We start from the raw sequence: 18,856 nt of genomic DNA, 5'->3' as shown, positions 1-18,856 counted from the left end.
TTTTACCAATTCCCAGTACAGTGTTAGATTTTAGCTGTGATTTTACCTAACTGTTCGGATTGACGCCGAGTGTGATATTTCAGCAGGACGGAGCCCCATGCCACACTTTAAACCGAACTTATACCCGTAAACAAGGTCAACATCTGTTCAGAGTGAGACTACCGATCCAACATGATCTTAAACTATTACATTACTCAGTATGGTGCGTCATGAAAGCCAGGAACTATCCCATAAGCCAGCCAAGTGCAACAAGTTGAAATACATAGCTGTCGGGAATAAATATTAATAGTAGAATTTAATTTGGAAAAAGCTTTCTTCTCTGAAGAAGTTTAGTAATAAAATATAGCGCATCTTTTTGCACTATTAGTATGACCGTGAATTCACCTATTAGGGCGATACAAACTTTTGTTTTTTTATTGGGCCCAAAAATATTGTTTTAGAAGACTTATAGAACATACTAAAATGAGCATTTTTGCTGAATATAGTAACTATCTATCTCTCACTGGTTGCAAAATATAAAGGTTCGTTTAAAAAGAATATTTAAAAATCAATTCGGCTCAATAACTTTGCACACGATTGTTTTAGTGCTTTCAAATGTTCTACAAAGTTATTCAGTATATTAAAATACACTTTTTCCCTGAAGACTGTTTTTCGCTATGATGCATATTTAATGTGTTATAAAATATCTTAGAAAAAAAAATTCGCGCTATTCAATTTTTTTTTCAATTTTGAGCAACTTCGGAAAGTACTTTATTTTATTTACAAAAAACAAAAACTTCTACCAACAGCACTCTGCAGGCACCCCGAAAAAAAATCAATTGAAAAGTGTATTTTTTTAACAAAATATTTTATAAATTGCTAATAGAAAGATATAGAGATTACTGTAGACAGTAATGTAGACAGTAGCACTGCCGAACAGTGCTGGTCCAAGCAGCAGCAAGAGGCGTCTTCTGGCTAGCGTATCCTGCTCGATACTAAGAGTTGCTACTGCCTACCATACGAGTTACTACTGCCTACCGAATCATTTCGTCGGAAGCAGCTTGTGTTATCGCAGAAATGATCCCTATTTGCATTACACCAGCCGAAGACAGTGAAGGTTATAGGCGGAAAGGTACTAGATGAATACGCAGACGGATGAGAGCAGAGTCGATAGCCAAGTGGCAACAAGAGTGGAACACTGCTACGAATGGAGAATGGATCCACAGCCTGATACTGAACCTGGTCACTTGGGTCAACAGGAAGCACGGAAAAGTGAACTTCTATCTGATGCAAGTCCTATCAGGGCACGGTTGCTTCAGGCAGTACCTGAATCGGTTTGAGCATGCAAGGTCCCCCTGTGTCCCGAGTGCGATAATGAGGAGGAAACACCAGAGCATGTAGTCTTCGTCTGTCCAAGATTCGCGACTGCGCGACGCAAGCTGCCATCTCTTAACGCAGATAATATAGTCAGGGAAATGTGTAGAGGTGATAACATATGGAAGGTTGCCAACAGGGTGATAACACAAATCTTGTCCGATCTGCAGCGAACATCGAGTGCTGAACAGTGTTCCAGCGGCACCACTTAGCATCAGATATCCAACAGTGCTAACATCCAGTCATGTAGTACATGCTAACATGTAGTCAATTGAACAAACGTCCTTGGGTCGCATATAACATCTTAATCCAAAGCAATGCGATTCTGGGCATTGTAAAACCCTTGACCGGATTCATATGTGTGGGGATGGGTATCATACCCTAAATAATCCCTGTACCCATATTGGACAAATGTTCATAACTGGCGGAGAACCCTGCGAGGGTGACTGTGACGGAGAGCGCGTCGTGGTGTTGGGCACTTCCCAATCAGTACATATGTCGAAGGGAACAAAGCCCCGTAACGGTGGCCGTGACGGGGTGCACATTATGACGGTAGACACTCCCAAATCGGTACACGTCTCGACGGGTAGCAGGAGCACCGTTATTGGAGCAGTACATAAGCACAGCCTCTCCCAGAAGTAGTCGCCTTGTAGCGGTCCTGGGGGGATTTCAGGCCAAGAGCAGTGTGGTTTTTAGTTGGTTAGAGTCCCACACCATGCTTCATGATGAATATCATCATTAGTGTGCCGGGCATAGAGCTTTTCCTCACTAAAAAAAGACATTGACCCGTACCTTAAGTTTCAAATACGCGTCATTGATTTCTGAGATTTCAAAAGCAGTTTTTATGCTCAAAACAAAAGATATGCTCATGAAAATTTATCATTGTGCTCTTTGCGTTTGTCAACACATAATGTTAAATTTTCGTGTAGGGTAAAGTGGTGCAGAATGCACCGCTTAAGCAAAACATCATTTTGCAGAGCAACGGCGTGTTTGTTCCACGTTTTTCAACTTCTAGAAGACTTTGGGATCTTTTTTATACTTACTCCTGGTGAAATTTTCTAACAAAAACCAGTATTTTTTGTTATTTTTGACGATTTTTGGCAAGAGTCAAAATCATTATGTAAGGCAGAACGCCAAAGCCCGTGGACAAAACGCACCAAGTTTGCCCAGCTATGCGTTAAACGCAACCAAAAAATTTACATTCAATCACGTGATGTATAAACTCCTAAAACTAGGCTGCCGAAATGGCGGAAGCGTTCGTTATAGCGTTTGTTATATACAAACAAATTTAAGGTAAATTCTAAGTCCTATACAATACATAATATTGGTACATTTTTAATAAATAATTCGAAACAAAAGATGTACTGCAAATTAAAAATATTTTATAACTGTTCGATCCAGCTGTGATGCATTCTACCCCAGTTTTGAATTTTGAAGTTGTTTGCAATATATGTGAAAAACATGCCTAGTTAATGCCGTTTTTGTGATGAATCATCGAGTATGACAGTATACCAATTAGATAGACTGTATTTATTATGAAATTTGCATACCGACTAGTGGTAAAAGCTTAGAGAAAACCGTGGTTTCTTACATGTGAAATGAGATCACGGATAATCGCTTGATTTTATTGGATGTGGTTATGTTTGATGCTGTTACATTCTACGCAATTATGAATTAGCTTGTTTTACACCAAAATAAAATGCACATTCATAATTTTACCAAATAGTTTCCGCGTTATTAAACAATTAATAACATGGGCCATTCTATCCCCCCGGTGCGTTTTGGACAGTCTTCCCCTACATATCTTTTGTGCGTGTTTGAATATACAGTTGGAAATACAAATACTAAATACAGTTGGATCCGGACTATATTTAAATGTTACGCGTTTTGAAAGCATCTCGAGGTCGTAATTGTGGCAAAAAGTAAATCAATCAAAGATTTTGAATATTTGATTACATAAAGTACTTAAGAGTAACTATTCTATTTCATATTGTGTGTTCACAAGTGCTGACTTGAAGACTATTAAAATTTTATATGTTGATTTTAGTACCGGAAGTCATGAATCACTTGTCTTACCACACGGCAGAATGTGTTAAAATAATTCTACTTTTGAATGAACACGCTCATAAAACATAAAATATTATATCTTAACAAGACTTAGTATGCAATGCATTACACTACTAGCAAATAAAATAAAAAAAAATCATTAACACTTTTCCTCCAAATGAATAATTCAGCTGTTGTTTTCTCTTATCCATAAATAATAAGGCGACCCCATTAGATCGAATTAAATGGAGGTGGTGTTGGACGCAGACTCTGAAGGTACACAAACAATTATAATTACTGAAACTAATCAGGAAATTTGACTCACCAGTGCGTAATGATTGTGCATAGAGATTGCAGAAGGTGTGCAGCTTTCAGTAACATTTTATTTGAGTGATCAACACTTTACAGCTTTTGATTACAATAATTATAGTTTTCACGACACACATTCCAATTCAGCTAGGTATTCATATAATTGACACAATTTGCACAGATTTTGCACCAAATCATTTTCATGTACAGGTTTTCATGTGATTGTTTTTCTTGAAATGAGGAAAGGAATAATTTTCGTGTACATGTATGGCATTCATAACACAAAATCGCTTTATGGAAGTAAAATATTATTTTATTATTTTTTTAATGTGGTTTTAACCAATTGGTCATTCACCAGGAAGTAAAATAAAAATTTATAAGTTTAGCTTTTCTGAGTTAAACCTGCTAATTCTGAGCATTTTAGCCCATTTTGTTTTGAGGAATTTTGCGCCAATCAAAAGATCTAATTAACGAAAATACTTTCGAATTTCATAAGCAACAATACCGATTGCGCTTTGCAGATCAAGAAAGACTATAGAATAATGAATGCAGAACAAAATAATTCATTTTCAACCGAAACGTAAATCTATTTTGAGTTTAGGCGGATCCTTTTCAATTGCATTGAAGGACATGTAGAAAAGTTCCGTATCTAAGTGACATATACTTCTGTAATTGAAAAATATTTGGTGCATACATTGTTACATTTAATAGACTGTTTAGTTTATTGTTTCAGTTATTCGTTACGATTATTGTCTCATTACTTCGATCATTTGTATTGATTCTAAATATTGTATTTACTCTTAGCAGAGTAAAACTACTTATGTATATTTTCATGGCGGGCTATTTTAGTTTTGTTTTGAATAAATTATATTTCATAGCTACAACTCGATCATGCCAATCTACCTCATTGTATTGCAGAATCTCTAATTTTAAAATTAAAAGAGAAATTAAACTAACAAGACTAACCGAGATTGAACTATAATTGTTTTTACTATTCTGTACAATTATTGTTTATTGTCCTTATATAATTAACGACAGTCTTAATTTAAAAGTAAATATTAATCCATTCGGTGCCAGCGTCTTAATAACGCAACATGAACTTGTTTTGTTTCACTTTGCTGAGAACACTGAATAGAAGATATTGATTGAGATTGAGATTGAGCTATTAAGGTATATTATAAAACAATCGATGTATCAACAATAACATAGGACATGTTACAAAAAACGTCACCGGAAAACGCCTGATACTGAACGAGTTAAATTGAAGTGAATTTTTTCAAACTGTTTTAAATCACCCTTAACAATAAAGGTGTAATAAAGTAAACTTCTTGGCAAAAAAACAAAGTTACATCGTTGTGAGCCTAAAAAATTACTTAAGAATCTCTGTTGGGTGCTTCGATTTGCTCTTTTCCGAACCTGAAGAATCACTTTTCAGACTATCCTGGTCGGAATTATAGCCCGGATCGTTGCCTAGTTTTTTAACCAACTCCACTTTTTCGTCCCATTCTTTCAGAAAACTCACCACATCTTCATGGCCAAACGTTTCAGCTTCATCAACCGGTCGATTTCCCCAGCGATCCTTAGCGTCGTGCGGCACTCCACAATGCTCCAGTAGGAACCTCACGCACTCCAGATGTCCTTCAGAGCACGCTAAATGCAGTGCCGTTCGACCGTCATAGTCCGACAGAGTTATGTCCATTCCGGACAGTTTGTGTCTCCGTAAAGCAGTCACATCACCACTAGCAGCCGAAAAAAGTAGATTAACTACCGATAAGCCTTTGGTTTCATAACGATGTCGGCGAGGGTCCTTTTTGTTTGAGTCGTGCTTCAAATTATCGTATAGATGAAAGTTAAATATGTTCACAAGCTCCTCACAAAACTGTACGCCTCTGCAACTGTTTCCAAGGGGGTCCAGTGGTGGAGACCACATGAATATTCCCATAACATTCGGTATTACCAACATTACACCGCCGCTAACTCCCGATTTGGCCGGTAGTCCAACTTTGAAGGCAAACTGTCCTGAAAAATCATACATTCCACAGGAGTGCATTAGCGACAGGACATCCCGAACATTTTCTGATTGCAGAACTTTCTCTTCCGTCAATGGACAAATACCTCCGTTGGCCAGCGTAGAAGCTACTATCGAAAGTGTTTCACAGTTCGCTTCCATCGAGCAACATTGGAAGTAAAAATCCATACACTCTCTTAAGTTTGCTTTTTCAGGATAACACTTATGCTCACGCATGTAAAATCCCAACGCATAATTTCGATCAGCGGCTTCTCGTTCCGATAAAAATACTGCATTGTTAAAACCCAAAGGTTCTCCACCTGCCATACGACTGAACCATGACTGGGTAAAATCAAACTTCTCAGCCAACGTCATCTCCGGATGCACTAGAGTTTTCAACAGCGAACAAGTTAAAATTGATCCGGCATTAATCATCGGGTTATGTGGTTTTTTGTTGTGATCTAGAACTAATTCGTTGAAATTTCTTCCGCTTGGTTCCTGTCCAACGTACTGATGAACAACATTCGAGCCCAACTTCTCCAGAGCAATCGCATAAGTAAGTGGTTTACTGCAGCTTTGCAGCGTGAAAGGAACGGTGGAATCACCGATCGAAAACCTTTGACCATCGATCGTGCATATGCTTACTCCCCAGTAATCAGGATTGACCCGAGCCAGCTGCGGAATGTAGCTTGCCACCTTACCATCGGTATTGCTTTTACACTTCCAGTACACGTCCTCGATGTCCTTGGTGAAGCCGTGAAAATCCGGAATAACAAACTGATGCCGAAAGGCACGTGCGATGAGCACAATGTTCGGTGCTATTACGGCTTTGAACGTTTCCGCGTTAAGATGCTGCGTTAGGGGTGAACCTCCATCGTAGTTGTTCAGCTTGTGAATTTTCTTCAAATTTTCCATCATTTCACCTATGCGCGGATCGTTACGGCGAATTCCGGTGGTTCGGAGGGCCTACGGGATAGAAAGTCGGTTAAGATTAACTGAAACAAAGATTTCTTTTGGTCAAAACTACCGCTAAAAATTTTCCAATGTTGAGCAGTCCGGTGTCCTCATTTTTGAACATTTCAAAGAGCAGTTCTTCCGTCTGCTTCTTGTCGGTATCCCGTTGTCTGAAAATAATACGTTGATCGAGGTTAATTGTGATTGAAATGTGCAGTTCGGTAACTGCAAACAATAGTATTTTAGAAATTAATAAGTCTAATTTTTAATCTATGTAATTAACACATTTTCCATCCCTGCGGAATACTTACATCTTAACCATGGATAAATATCTCTTAGAGTGAAAGCTTGTGAGGGATAATATAAATTGACATTATCAGATAATGCTTAATTTATCATTGAGAAACATCTAAATCGTCAAAAAATTATTGCGCCTTGTCTTATTGAAAATAGTTTAATTTTTATTGAAAAAATGCATGCGCATTAACTATAGGCAGTTACTTTAAATTGGTCAAATTAAAGTCGAAAACGAAATACCTACATCTCATGGGAAAATAAACAGTACAATTAAATTGAAAGAATCATCTCTTTAGCATCTCTTTAAATTTAGCTCTTAAAAAACTTTTAAAAACTCCTAAAAAACTGATTCTGCTGAGGCACTGAACGCCATGCAAAGCTTTCATACTATGTAGGTCTTAACATAAACTTGACTTCCTGGAACTTGACTTCCAGTTTTTAATTCGATAGACTTCGCAAACAGCTGTTGCGTTTATTTGAAGTTTTATTTGAAGAGCAGTTTATTCAACCATTATTCAGCTAATATCCAATAAACAAGCGCTTGATAAGCTGTTATTCAACAAAAATGTTTGTTGGGGAGTACAGAACAACTGCGAGGCGAAGCTACGCTCCTATTGACTTTTACAGCTTCTTCTTCTCAATGAGGAAACATGAGTCATTAAATGCGTATCAAAAACCACTGAATTATTTGAAAAATACCTGCGTATAAGCTTACGTGCAGTATCTACTCGAATGGGCAAAATGTATTTTTAATGTGATTAGTTTTTTAATTGACCTAAAACGACTTAATTGGCCTATTACATGAAACAGAACTTTTCCACTAAAATCTCAACCTCACAATACTGGGGCTATTTACTATAATATAGTGCGCCGGTGTAATCCTCGTGTCTTTGTGATTAGTGGCAGCCGTCAGTACTCTTCTACATAGTATTTACTAACACATAAGGATTGCTTGCCGAACAGATCGGGAATAATTTTCTAGACATTACTGCGATATGGTATGCTAATCATTCAAAATGTGTCGAAGAAAGACATCGAAATTTTTTTAAATCGCGAAGCAGTTTTTAGAATGATGATAAACTACTGTTGAGTGTCTTAGAAGTCCTCCCCATCTTAAGCACTGGAAAAGATTGGAAGTATTAATCTCAACACGCTTATCTGAAAGTACCGTAAGTGCGCGTAATTCTGTGCATGGTTCCTAATTCTGCGCTACAAATTTTTTAAATTATTAACTAAACCAATCTTAAATTAAGAACCGCTTGTACACATATTTCGTAAGATGCGTTAATGAAGATAGCAGTTTGTAATAATTTGGCAGTTTTGGCTGAAATGTGGGGTGCGCAGAATTAGGAACGATGCACAGAATTAGGCGCGCTTGCGGTAGATGGGTTAAATGGAACATTTGCCTCATTTTGTCGCAGTGCATTAAGGAGACAATTTTGTTTGATACCCAGAAATCAACAATGATTAAATCACATTCGTCACTATTGTTATCATCACTACTAGCCAATATGTGTAAAAGCTGTCGTATGACTTTTTGAGTATTATTAGTTTCCAAAAACACATAGAAACCAGCGTCGGCACTACAACTTACTACTCGTGTAAAGAGCAACTAAACAACGATAGTTCGTTTACTGTACAATCCCAATATCACGTGTTCATGACTTCTAATTGTCAAGACATATCATGTAATATAACTTATTTAGCCCAAATATTCACAAGCAGTCTTCTTAGAACAAGATTCTAATTCCACTACGTTTGTTTTTTCATGTGGTTACTAATTGTCGAGTTCAGTAATGTATTTCGAATCGCACCTTATGAAATTAGCAAGAAGCTTAACGAATGCTTCACGCTGCTTCGGTGGAATTCCATTGTCGCGCGCTTTGGAAGACTCATCCTCCTGATCGGTGTGTTCGCCATCCGTAAGAGCATCCATGCTACTAATAATATCTCAAATCAGTTAACACTATTCGCGCACTATTGCTTGCTTTTAAACAACACTCTTCGATTCGAACATCGTTAGACTGGGCCGGTTGCACGGTAAACGGTGTCCTTTTATAATACTCTCGATATCTCCAAGCCAGTCACACCCTTACAGATTGTTTTGATAATTAATTATCGCGCAACGGCCGATCTTGATATCATCGGTTTTCAGAGAGAATTCGCAAATTTTGCTACATTCGACATCAGCTCGGGTATATTGTTAATTAGAATGGTAAATTTTCTACCTTTGCTATGTGATGGTAACGACGACCACATGTTTGTTAAAAACGTCATCCACTAATTTATTGTAAATAAACAAGGTGACCGATATTGGAAATTTAAATCCCGTCCTTTTATTGTCTAGTTTTGTCTTCTGCTTCTCCACTGAGGAAATGTTACAATTTCACTCGAAAAGTAAACTTTTTCAATAAGGCTTACAGAGCATTGTTACATATACAATTCGACTTAGTTGTGAAAAGTTAATATTTGTGAACTAATAAACTCAATTCATTTTCTCAGCAAGTATCGAGCCCCTTTTATAACGTTAGATTTCTTTAAGGGGAAATGAGCAGTCATTAACTTTTCGTCGGAAAGCCCAATTTCGGAAGTAGTTTTTGGGCCCAAAACAAAAGTTTTGTTTTTAGAAATGTATTCACTGCACTCTTTTTGCCAATCTGAACACAGAGAATACATTTTCATGAGCAGAATTTTTGTTAAAACTGCTTTTGAAATTTACTGAATCAATGAGGACTCATTTCTCCTTAATGTAATTTATATTGTAACGAATGGAGCCGTATGGTGGTAAGTAATTTCTAGAGGAAGGGTGCTAGGTTTGATTGGTCTAGGTCCAATTTCAGTCGCCGTTAATAAAATTGAATGAGGCGAAAAATTTGCGACTGACGCATTCTATCTCATGGAAAAGCCAGAGAAACCGGTCTTCTAAAGAACGCATAAAAATAAAATTTCAATAGAACTAATACGCTGCGGGCGATACGATAGCTGTAATGTCACGATAATGTGCCGATGGAAATAAAATTATCGTTCAACTAAAATGTGGCATAAAGCTTGATTCATTTAATATCTGACTAAAAGCACTGTTTATTTTACTGTTGCACTCCTAGTGGTCGGATCTGGAAAATTTTGACAACAGTTTGTTTTCAAATGTTTCCTTTTCAGTGCTGAACAGTTCATCACGACTAATTTTGTTTCAAAGTTATACTTCATGGAAGCCGCGAATCGAAAATTAATTTTTGACAACCACTTCGAATATTCGACGTGGCCCGATGCTAAAATCGCGAAGTCGTTGAAATTGGTTAAACCAACCGTAAGCGTAAGCAGCGTTCTCAAACATTTTCGTTAGCGGCATTCTATCGATCGGTAGAATCGTAGCAAGCATTACATAGGTACTTTTTTCTTCGACGACAATCCGCTTAACGAATCCATGCCGAATTCAGGAGACGCCTTCCCGTTTCTGGGTCTTGAGCTGCCGCTCTCTAGTCGCGCCCAACACCCGCTGTTCTAGCATCCACGTGAACAGTGCTCATCCAACGGGTACGGGGTCTGAGTCGGGTTCTCTACTAAATATTGTTTACGTTGGTCTCTCATCCAGCATCCCTGCTACGTGGCCAGCCCATTGTAGCCAGTCGTGTTTCAGTCACTTCTCAATATCCGCACCTTTGTACACTTGGTATATTTCATGATTCATGAGTCTGCGCTACATTCCTTCGTCTAACCTGCCGCCAAGAATTGATCGCAGGATCTTACGCTCAAAACGCCAAGAGCTCATCAGTCGCTCTTATACAACGTCCACGCTTCGTGACCATAGAGTACCGCCGGGAGAATTGGCACCTTACAGAAGGTGAGTTTTGCACGGAGTTGCAGGCTACAGGATCTCAGCTGGCTTCGTAATCCGTAGAAGGCGCTGTTTGCAGCCGATAGTCACCTTTTCACTCCATCACTCACATTGTTGTTATATGTCACTAACGTACCAAGGTAGACAAATTTGGCAACCACTTCAAAGGTCCAATACAATGTTAATCAACAAATTCGATAGTCCATCACCTTGCTTCAAACTATCTAACTTCACAAACGAATCCGATGTCTCACTCGCTATCCTGACGCTTGATTTTGAACCATTAGGAGTAGTACTTTGTTGAAAAACAATGTCCAAGCATAATCTGCCACAGCTCATTTCGTTTAACTAAATCGTACGCCGCCTTGAAGTCTAGAAACAAATGGTGAGTTTGCAAGTTGTATTCTCGGAATTTATGGAGGATTCGTCGCAAGGTGAACATTTGATCCGTCGTGAAACGTCCCTCTCGCAAACCGCACTGATATTCGCCAACAAAGGTTTCCTGCAACGGCCTCAATCTGAGAAACCGGATGCGGGAGAAAATTTTGTTTGCAGAATTGAAGAAAGTAATGCTTCCCCAAGTAACCAAAAGTTCCGATAAAAGGCTTTTTTTTTGGCTCAATCAGCCAACGAAATGATCATGAATAGAACTCTATTCAACTTAATTTTTAAGTAATTAACCGTACTTTCAAGTTCGTATTTGATGATTAAACTTCGAAGGGAATACAAAGTAAATTAGTAACTTAAATACAAAGTAAACAGAACTGTAAAGTTCACTTAAGTCGCTATATAGACCACTGTTCAGCCCAAAAAGAAACTCCAATAATTTTAAAAATAAAAAAGATTGGGGAATATTTTTCCACTTCTTCCTGTTTTGTAGATTCATGACATTTCTCATTAACTAAGGCATTTTAATTTCGGTTAACAATCGACTGTTTTTTTATAAATATTAATTTATTGTAACCTACCACACACCACCAACCAAAACCTCGGGGATTTGAACTCGAGTACTTCTTTTCGGTGACTTAGACGCATACCACTGCTCCGTTGCTGGAATATGCGATTTGCATCGTTTTTACTCGATGTGCTAATTTCTCATTTATCACAGCCCCGAAACGAACTTACACTTAAGAACAACTCATCGGCAAAATTCATGTCACTAGCGGCGTCAGAGATGGCGCAATACATCAGGATAGGCTTGCAACGAGGAACGCTCGGGTTCAAATCCAGCAGTGGTCAGTATTAGGCTTTTTTTATATGGTACATCTTAATCGTATGAACCGCCTTTACAAAAGTTAGGAGGAGGCGGAGGTAGAAAATAGAAAAGTATAAAAATAGAACTGAAAGTGTTGTTTTATAAACTTTTGCCAACTTTTTTTTAGAAGCTGCTTAGCGCTATATACAGCGAACTCAACGCAACTTTGAAGTTCGATTAATTGCAGGTAAAACTGATTAGCAAGCTTTAGATCCATAGACATAAAGCTTGTTAACTTGTAATTTATGGGGGGCCCTGTAGCCGCAAGGTTACCGAGTCTGCCTTGACAAGCGAGTGGTCGTGGGTTCGAATCTTAGTAGAATCAGACCATTCGATGTTAAGTGACTTTAGCATGGGTTTATTCTCAGGCCCCTCCACATCCTTCCTGCTGCATTCTGCATTTACTAACAATGAAAGCCTCTTGCCAGGGCAAGTTATAAGAATGGTACTTGCTTTGAGGTGCGAATGAAGCCTCTTGTTCAAGGGCAAATTATAGCTTGTTCCGCTTCCTGACTCTAGGAACGAGATTGGCAATGCATAAGTAGTAAGGAACACATACATACACATATACACACCCTCACTCTGTGCTGAACTCTGCTTTACCGACCATGAAGTCTTTAGCCGGGGCTGGTTATAAGAATGATACTTGCTCGAGGTGCGAATGAAGCCTCTTGTCCAAGGACAAATTATAACTAGTCTTCGCACTTCCTGGCTCTAGAGCTAGATTGGTTGAAAAGCAGTAAGAAGCGTAGAGGGAAAACAGGGTGAAAACACACCGACACTTTAAGCACGGATAATAAGCAGTTCGCTCACTCTATAGCGATACTGCAATAACAACGAAGTGCGGAACAACACCTGGATAAGATCACAATAGATCAAAATGCTGGTCGTAGTGTAATATCCACACACAAAAAAAAAGCTTGTTAACCTTCCTTAGACACCATTATCGGAATAAGCTACTTTCAAGTTGTATGTTGAACTTTCAAGCTGCATGTTGAACTTTCAAGTTACAACAGATGGCCAATTTCCCGGAAGGGCAAAGATTCCATAAAGCCATTAGTCGAGGTTATGTCCCCAGTAAGTTCAAATTCATTTCTGCCGATAAATTTGCAAGAAAGTTTATGGACAAAAAACTAGGTTTCCGTGATCAACAAGACTATGGATTCCAAAATGTACAAGCAGAAGTACCTGAAACATATTCTTCCGTACATTAAAGCTCACAAAACAAAACCTAGGTGTTACATTTCGTTTAGTAGTAAGAATTACATCCAGTTTTAGCCTCCTTTTCAAGGCTGGACTCGTCGTATAGCGCGTATTCATGATTTATTCTCCGCCGCCATACCCCGTTCTGCTGTACACGGCCAAAAATATTGTTCTTAGCACTCATGTCTCAAAAATTCCGAGCACTGACAGGTACTCCTCGACTCACGTTTCTTGCCCATAGAGAACAATGGTCTAACAAACTTCTTGTACAGGGTACACTTTGTACGGGTCTATTCAACCGCAATTACTTGCTTATGAAGCCTATAGTAAGCACGACTTTCACTGAAGTAAAGTTTGGGTGCTACATTCCGTTTTCGAAACTTGACTTCTGTTTTTATTCGCCAGACTTCGCAGCCAGCCGTTAGAGTGCAGGACAATTGCGGGGCTAGCACTACGATCCCATCGACCATAACAGCCTCTTCCAGATGAGATTCGAATGACGACTGGCTTGTTAGATCAGTATCATGCCTTGAAGCCATCTGGAAGGTTCCACTTCCGCTGGTAACACACCTTCGAATTTCACGGCTGCGGCTGGTGCCATTGTGAATCGTCACCAATGAGAATTTGTCTCGTGATTTGTCTGGTTTACTGTTCAGCCACCGTACAGATGTCCCTGTTGTCGGCAAACTAGATGAACTAACTAGGTTTTTTGAAGATCTTGTTGTAGTTCACTCCTTTCATAACACCTCATAGCGCTATATTGAACTGCAGGCATGAGAGGCCATCACCTTGACCAAGCGCTCTATGTGATTCGAATGAACTTATCAATCCACCCGAAATCCGAACACAGCACTATGTACCTACCTATGTATCCATTGTAAATTTAATCAGACTGATCAGCTTCCCGGGGATGCCATTCTCGTATATGGTTTCCTTTCGTAACTTTTTTCGGTCGATGGTATCACATGCAGCTTCGAAGTCAACGAACAAATGACGCGTGGGAGCTCTGCATTCACCGCTTTTTTGGGACATCTGCCGTGTAAATATTTTTTTCACCCATTAATCACCCATCAACAAAGCATGCTGATAGTTGGTGGAAATTATTTGGGAGAGAACTTTGTAGGCTAGATTGAGAAAATTGATCACACGATAGTTCTAATAATGCAGCGTGTCGCCTATCTTGTATATCGAGCAAATACCACTAATCGGAAGATAGTCAGTATCGAAAATTCCAACGTTCAGCCGGTGCAGACAATTGATCAGCTTTTATCGTTGAGGCTGGCACTTCTCGCACGTTTGTCGCACCGTCGAGATTGCTTTCCCGCCGCCATGATTCTCCATCTGGGCACCATTCAGGTGTTCATCGAAAAGCTACTTCCACCTTTCGTTCGCCTCACGATCGTCCGTCAATATACTACCATTGCTATCCAGATATATTTCTTGTGTCTTCTTGTGGCAGAACCTCCGCGTTTCTCAAGAACCCCTACCTAGCGCCTTCACGTGGCCATACCTGGAAATATTTCAATTTGTATATAATTGAGTAGCCAAGCTAGGAGGGGCGGGGTCGTGTGGTTCTCAGTTCCTAACCTTACAACTGTAGTTTCAGGCAAGCATTGAATCACACTTTATTTTCTAGTATTCTATTATTTAAACTAATATTTTTGGTAGACTAACCTATTTTCAGAGAGCAAAATAAGGCGCTATATCCTTGGCCAAATGCAGCTTGGCTTCTGGTCTAAATACCTTTAGTTCATCCCCGCGGGTCTGGAGTATCACTTAACCTTTACAAGCAAAGATACTTCCAGCGACTGTAAATAAATCATAAACTATATGAAATAAGCGTTTGGTGCAGGAGGTCCACGCTTTCTTCCTTCCTCTTGATTTCAAAGAGTTAAATGGAATTAGGTATTATTTCTGGTTCCAAATGATTGGAATTCTCCCTGCGGTGCATGCAGTACAGTTGGCCTGGTCGTTGACAAGAAAAATGATTGATTCAAGTCATGGTCATTTTCCAGGATGCCTTCAAGAATTGGCTGCGTTAGTGTGAGATTAGATTAGATCAGATTAGAACCTTCGCGTTTCCTGAGAATGATGCAGCTGTTCCAATTCCGCTTACTCCTGTTCTTCCAGGCAGCTGTTTTTCTCGCAGTAGATTGAGGTTCGATGCATCTTTATGTCTGCATCTTTCGCTTTTCTGACGAGTGGCACTGCTTGCCACCCTCTTTTTCCAACAGTTCTCGAGAATGGATTCGTTGAGCTTTTCCTCTTCGGGCAGCGCAACTTGGAGTGAATGCGCGTAGGTCACGACTACGTATCTTGGGGTGCTAACTACAGGTAAGAAAAACTTCAGAATAATGTACATTTGCATCACCGTTATAAGATCCCAGGCAAAATTGTGCATTTAATTTTAATATGCCGACGAAATAAAACGGTCGAAAAAAAATTTCGGGGGCTATCACAGTCTCCCCTACAAATGAACGCTAGATCCGCCAATGTCGATAAGTGCTTATAATTTTAAGGTTATTTAAGGAAACAAATTATTATGCATATTATGAAAACAGTCTTTGAACTTATTTTATTGAATGGAAAATATAAGCATCAGCCCATAGAACGGTCATCTTTACATTAATTTTAAAAAATTTGCCAGCGATTTAGCCAATTTGTTTCTTAAAAATTTAAAAAATATATGCATATAAATACAAAAATTAAAGTGCAATGATCGAGCTCATAAAACAACTTTCGTCGTCAGTAGAGGGATATTTAGCATTTTGTGACATCTGTGCTAAGATTTAGTGTAATCTGTTATCAAATGATATTCCCATGCTAGATTAGCTTTTAGCAGTTAAAAATGTGGATTCTCATGCGATGTCTCATAGTTTAACAGTGGAATGATAAACGTTTATCTCCAAGTGCTTCCAGCTCTTCTGCAAACAAAACACGCATGCTAACCCGCAGTATGATACGTAATGCTGGATTTGATTTTCACATCGCAACACACCCTCATGATAGCTTATTCTGTGACGAATTGAAAATACTGAAACTATTCTTTGATTTGGCTTTCCATTTTCATTTGCTCACCTTGGTGCAATGGACTCTTTGTTATTAGGATGTCCTCTATAAAATGCGGCCCTATGACTGTAGATACTCGATGACAAAGATCTGCCAATCTAGAAAATATAAATAATTATTATAAATAAACAACTTTCAGACTAATGCCTATCTTTATAATCTGTTTTACTTAACCACTTGGCAAATGATAAAAACTCACCCTTTTCAAATATCCAGCGTTTTCCTTATGTTTGAGATAATCTTGTATTTTGCCACTATTAGTTTGCAACAGCTTGTTTTGGCAAGAATTGACAGTTTTATCCCACTGTCCATTGGCATGCCAAGAGAGAGTGTGGTAACAATCACGGCTGCATTGGTTGAGATGAATAACAGTGCCAAATGGAAACCGCACTGTTTTCCAACAAGTTTGCGCTAAAAACTGCACCGACGTGTTGATTGATTTTATTTTTACACCATGCATTTTTACAACACGAACCCTGCTTCGTCCCGAACACGACAATGATTTTTGTATAAAAATCTTCCTACACACTTTTCTGATCACTCTATCGAAAGGAAAAATCGATTTCCCTTTCTAGGAACGCAGTGCCTACTATAACACTCGATATCGCAATACACTGAATTAATTTTACAATATAGTCATCCTAATCTACTATAGCAGTTAGTCGAGAACGAGCTCCTCAGGCATCTATTGTTCTAAAAACACTTATATCCTTGTCAAGAGCAATTGGTAGGATATCAATCGCCAATTTAGTCATTTACTGCCTATCTGATCCAGTGATTCGTTGTCAACTTCTCTATCCGGCGGTAAAAATAGAGTGAGAGGACTGAGAGACACGTACCTACATCACAGACGATAGGCTCTGTGAGCACATTATGATAGATGCTGCTTGATAGGCTTGAATTCTACAGTGGCGGGGTAGAACACATGTTTGATATCGTGTCACGTGCAGCACGGGATAAAAGCTTCACATCCTCGATTTGGAAGAACGATGACTTATATTCGGTTTGTTAAAACAAATAAACAAAACATAGAATTATTTGATAAGCGTATATGCGACACAATGATACAGAAGGTTCTGAATTCTGAATGAAATCTCAGGGTGTTTATTTTCCCCTTTTTTTCTCTCGGGTATCCTCGTGAAAATCATGCGTATTACTCTCCGACTATGACCTTCAGAACAGGTGATAACAATGCGTGTGATCTGTGGCAGTAAATTTTGGTAGATGTAGTGAGAAGGAGTAACCATCCCGGTTTTTAGGCTATGTTAATTAAGGACACGCATCAATTATGGACACGCATGGTATATCACAAACAATACGAAAAAGAGTATTAACCATCCGTGAAATTTTTGCCAATTAATACCGCGCGGAGGAGACTCCAATGAAACGATGTACGATATTATGCCTATGCGTTATAGATAGATGTCATGAATCGACTATAGACTGCTTGGACATCTGTTGACAATTTCCCATAGCAACCCATTTTGTTCTAGAGCAGCACTAAAATAGATTTAAGCATATTTAAGTCGTTGTTCTAGAGGTTCATCGTCAGTCCTTACTGCACGTGTCAGTTTATTCATCTTGTATGAGATATCATAATTAGATCTTTATTCCATCCAATTGCTCTTCGTTTCCGTTGTTGGTTCATGTGATAGAATCTTGGTATTTTCAGACCACTTCTTTAAGTCTCTACATAATTAAAAGTGCTGAAGTAATGGCACATTGCGATGAAGAATAGCTTCTAATGCCTTTGAGGGTATGCTTGGCGTCGCTCTAGTTATTGAGTTTAATTTGAGGTAATTTTAACCTTATTGAACAGTCTACTCCCAAGTTCGTACCGCCCAGTTAACTTCGAGGTACGATGCTGGTGTAACAATCGTTGCACTCGCCCCGTAATTGTTAATAGATAGGTGCGATGTTCATTAGGATTTCACCTACATAACAATGTTCCGCCAACAAACTTTATGGCTGTTCGTCTCCAAATTCTCGAAAGGCAAAATAGGCCCGATTTCTCGCTCAAATGCGCCGCTGGATTTCCTTGCTATTGTTGTCCGTGGTTCTGGTCACCAGCGATCCCAAATACACGAACTCATCTGCCAGGCTCTCAGATCGACGACGTTCTGGTTGATGACCGGCACTTTTCAGATGTGGCGTAGTAGGCAAGATTCGCGCTCGGTAGTCGAACATATTCAAATTGAGATCGATGAGAAAGATATGAGCCCTTGCCTCCGAAAAGCGCAGCAACCCAGCCCAGAAGGGGAAGCTGTCAAAGCTCCGATTCCTGGTCTGGAAGTCGTGGAGTGGGCACACAAGACCTCTTTTGTCACTGAGTCCCAGGGCGTTGAGGTTACGGAGGAGATTTCGGATGTGTGGATTGACCTAACAAACGTACCTTCCACGAAATTTTATTCGCACGAAACATGGTCGGCGGGGCTGTTACTGTCGGCTGTGATCTCTAGCCTGTAATCCGAGTGGGCTGCGAGGTTAGAAAATTTTGTTAGAAAAATTTACCGTGGTTCGCATTCGA

At 39.1% G+C, this 18,856-nt stretch overlaps 1 protein-coding gene across 1 annotated transcript; it reads right to left on the bottom strand.

Moving 5' to 3' along the window:
- Positions 1-5,077: 5,077 nt before the first annotated feature.
- Positions 5,078-17,201, bottom strand: LOC128736231 (glutaminase liver isoform, mitochondrial). Its single transcript, XM_053830711.1, has 6 exons — positions 17,173-17,201; positions 16,529-16,676; positions 16,339-16,427; positions 6,982-7,017; positions 6,744-6,840; positions 5,078-6,682 (listed from the first exon to the last, which is right to left on the bottom strand). Exons 1-6 carry the CDS (start codon positions 17,199-17,201, stop codon positions 5,078-5,080), a joined length of 2,004 nt encoding a protein of 667 aa, XP_053686686.1.
- Positions 17,202-18,856: the final 1,655 nt, after the last annotated feature.

This window comes from Sabethes cyaneus, chromosome 2 (assembly GCF_943734655.1).
Source record: "Sabethes cyaneus chromosome 2, idSabCyanKW18_F2, whole genome shotgun sequence".
NCBI classification, from domain to species: Eukaryota; Metazoa; Arthropoda; class Insecta; order Diptera; family Culicidae; genus Sabethes; species Sabethes cyaneus.
The sequence above is the reverse complement of the archived record's forward strand: the minus strand, read 5'-3'. Positions and strand labels throughout refer to the sequence as shown.